This window comes from Kryptolebias marmoratus, linkage group LG15 (assembly GCF_001649575.2).
Source record: "Kryptolebias marmoratus isolate JLee-2015 linkage group LG15, ASM164957v2, whole genome shotgun sequence".
Lineage (NCBI taxonomy): Eukaryota > Metazoa > Chordata > Actinopteri > Cyprinodontiformes > Rivulidae > Kryptolebias > Kryptolebias marmoratus.
Genome location: NC_051444.1, coordinates 26,871,131 through 26,874,923, shown reverse-complemented (window position 1 = coordinate 26,874,923; position 3,793 = coordinate 26,871,131). Strand labels below are relative to the sequence as shown.

Genomic DNA, 3,793 nt, shown 5'->3' with positions numbered 1-3,793 from the left:
ATTTGCATGCTGGCTCAAGTAAAGAGTGGATCCTCGCTGCACAGCATTTTTTCCCGTCTTCTGGTCCATCACAAAAACAAGTCAGAGAAGCAACAATGCCTAAACATTAGATCTGCTAGCAATTTTTTAAGTCCAAGTTTTTTAAGTCCCCCACCCTTCACTATCCCTGCTCACCCGGGGATGCACCCCCCAATTTGAGAATGACTGTGTTACACTGACATTTAGTTGAAGAGGCAAATTTTGAGGAGTAAAGGAATATCGGGGTAAACCATAGTTTTTGTCAAATGTATTTCAGATGGCATCGAAATTAGATGCTGTAACTGACACACAACAAACTAAGGGAACATTTACATAATATTAATAAAAGCTTTTTTTGGTTTTTCACATTTTACACACAAAAGCAAGTTCTTGTTGAATGTACCTTACAAAATAGCCAAGGTTTCAAGCAGGCACTGCATGGTCAACCTTTTAAAACTTTAAAAGTCAGCTTTATTTTGCAATCTATTTGGTAAGCAAAAAAAAATTTGCCAGGAAGCTGTGTGAATATTTCTTCTCTAAGAGCAAAAAAGAAGAAACTACCCTTTAAGAAAATGTCTCCTTGTGGTAATTAGTTATACAGCTGTATCAAACCCACCTGTTTCTTTCTGGCCTTCATCTAACTGGAAACATATAAAGATCATAAGTGCTGTTCATAATTCCTAGGAGAATATCAAGCAGTGGCCTTGAGATTATAAGGTGCATACACCCAAATCATCATCATATTATTGGTCAACTTTCTATAATTGAACTTTGGACACATTTTCATTCTGCTGACCTTTACACTGCTATCTACTGTAGAACAATTTATCAGTTCAAAGAATTTATTAAATCGTCTAAAATAGTCTAACTTCTTCTGCAAGGATATTAAAATAAAAATGTTAAAATTACACTTTTACTCATTTAATAACAAGAGTCCTACACTTCATCATCAACAATGAACACTTCAACTGGAAATATGTTATTTTCATTCTGAGGGTATTGCATTTTTTTATGGCTTAAGACTGTTTAAACAAGAAAAACAACACTGACATCTGTTTCAAGTTTTTTTTTTTTTAAATTACTTTACTGTATAGAAAAGGCAGGTTTTACTTAATTAACATTTTCAAATGCTTGATTTTATTATAGTGGCAGCATTTTTTGTTTGCATTGTTTTTATGTTGGCATGTAGAAAGTAATAAAAAAATGTTTTGCTGCTGGGATAAAAAAAAAATAACTAAAAGCTCTGATACCACTCAGGTTTGTTTGTGTCAGAGGGTTGACTGCTATTTTTGTAAAGACTTCCATTCATCCATCCATTCATTCATTTTCTTTACCCGCTTCCTCTTTTCTGGGTCGTGGGCAGCTGGTGCCTATCACCAGCAGTCACTGTGTAAGAGGAGGAGAGACACCCTGGACAGGTTGGAAGTCCATAAAACAAAACAAAAAAAAAAGTCATTCACACTCTCACTCACACTCTGGGACAATTTAGAGTTATCAATGAACCTAACATGCATGTTTTTGGTCTGTGGTACCAGAGAAACTCCACACAGGCAGGCACCAGGTAGGAAGTTGATCTTGCAACCTTCTCCCTTTGAGGCAACAGTTCTAACCACTGTGCCACTCTTGGACAGACTTAGTACCTTCAATATTTTTTTTTAAATCTTTTTTCATCTAAAAATCCTTTAAAACAATAGCCTATCTCATAGTAACTGCATGCATGCATTTAGCTGACGTCAGATCCTGCTCTGTAACATGATGACTGTTTCTTTTAATTGTGATGATCTTGCTGCAAACATTTTTAGCTGTACTGATCTTGTAGAGGTCCAATGTATACATTCTACAAGTTCAGAGCAGTTTAAAAACAAAGCTGACAATACGAGGAACACACAGGTTTAAAAGTTAGCTCAGTTCACCTATTGTTTAGAGATTGTGACACTAAACTGAAACCCAGAGTGTTGTCAAAGTAATACTGTAGATAAGGTTTTACATAGTGTGTCAAGCTGTCAACATCATAACATCATCGCCCACCTTTTACCTTTTGGCAGCATCCAATATTATCTTTGCCAATGTCTGTCTGTGTGTGTTTTACCAAAATATCTTATAAACCACTTTACACAACATTAATGAAACTCACAAACATTAATGATTGCATGTACATCTACAACTGATTAACTTTTGGAGCCAAACCAATTCAAGATGTCCACAACAGCCTACTGACCTGAAAATAGCTGTATTTCATACACTTTTACAGATTGTGTTAAAATTTGGTGTGGTAGTAAAAACATACTCTTTGTGTACTTGTGGTAGTATTTACAGCCTCCTTTAGCTTTTTCTGTTCAGCTCTGCCAACAGAAAAAATAAATAATTTAAAGCAAGCACAATTTTTAATTCAAGTGAAAAACAGGTCTCACATTAAAAAAACAAAAACAAAGCAAACAACCACAACAGAAAAATAAACACAAGATATTTCAACCAATTTAGATTTGCGTTTGTTTCAGTGCACGGTTCCATTACTTCATATTTTCATGAAAAGCTCTGCAGTGTCCAAGCTTAAATCAGATGTCTAATTGAGTCTGTTCCTAATCAGTCAGCCATTTAGCACACCTGGTAGACATCAGGTGTTGCTCCTTATGCCTCTGCTGCTAATGATGGGTTTTAAGTAAAAGAATGCCAGAAAATGCAGCAGAGCTTTTAATGCTGAAAATTACTCTCGTGAACCAGCATGCACTCCAATCCCATTGTGCGAAAGCCAAGTAGGAAAAAAATAATGTTTGGAAACATGGCTGTTTAAAAAGATGACTGTTGTCAGAATAAAATCTCTGCCATGGTTTTTACTTTCTCAGCCAAGTAGCTGCTTGACTTCCTTTCAGAGTACAGTTTCTGTTGCTGCTCAGCAGAAAATGAACTAACCTCTCCATCTTTCACACAACAAAGACACACATATTAACAGTTATTTTCTCCCTCTCCCACAGAGCATGACGAGTGTGCAAGCGGCCAAAATTTGTGTGATGAGAATGCCATCTGCACCAACACCATCAGAGGACACCTGTGTACCTGCAAGCCGGGCTACGTGGGTAATGGCACCATCTGCAGGGGTAAGTTCCTGCCCCAGAATAGCATTCCAGCAACACAAAGGTCCAAACCCTTTCTTCCCATCTGAACCCAACTCATTCTGCCCTCTATAACGACATGGTTCAGTCCTCCTTTAAATCACCTAACCAGGCAGCAGCTGCGGCAGAGATGATGAAAAATGATTCTAGACCAGTTTCAGCCTGTTTTCACACACGTGTGCAGCCTCTGCCACATTGTTCTCATGGTTCCTTGTTAATGTATCACCACAACACCGAGGCTGGTTAGCACCTCATTAACTAGATTTGGGAAGCGGATGTGTGTAGTGTGTGGTGTCTTCACAAATCTAACTACTGCTTTATATTTTTACATGCAAACATTTTAATTTCTTTGACAATTATGTTTATCTTTTGCGGTTTATGTTAAAGTTTACTTCAATAGTTTACTTTCAAATGGCAAATTTTTTTCTTCTTTTGGAGTGCTAAAATATTCTTAAATATTTGTATCCAACATGTATACAGGTGCTGGTCATAAAATTAGAATATCATGAAAAAGTAGTTTGATTTCAGTAATTCCATTTAAAAAGTGAAACTTGTATATTATATTCATACATTACATACAAACTCATATATTTCAAATGTTTATTTCGTTTAATTTTGATGATTACAAATGACAACAAATGAAAATCTCAAATTCATCATATCAG

General features: G+C 36.2%; 1 protein-coding gene across 1 annotated transcript in view; it reads left to right on the top strand.

The window, feature by feature from the left end:
- The window catches only part of LOC108242109 (protein kinase C-binding protein NELL1), a 328,852-nt gene that overhangs the window by 248,406 nt on the left and 76,653 nt on the right, over positions 1-3,793 (top strand). The window contains exon 14 of the mRNA XM_037979812.1: positions 2,991-3,113. Within this exon, the coding sequence (XP_037835740.1) occupies positions 2,991-3,113 (123 nt within the window). The remainder of the gene's footprint in view (positions 1-2,990; positions 3,114-3,793) is intronic.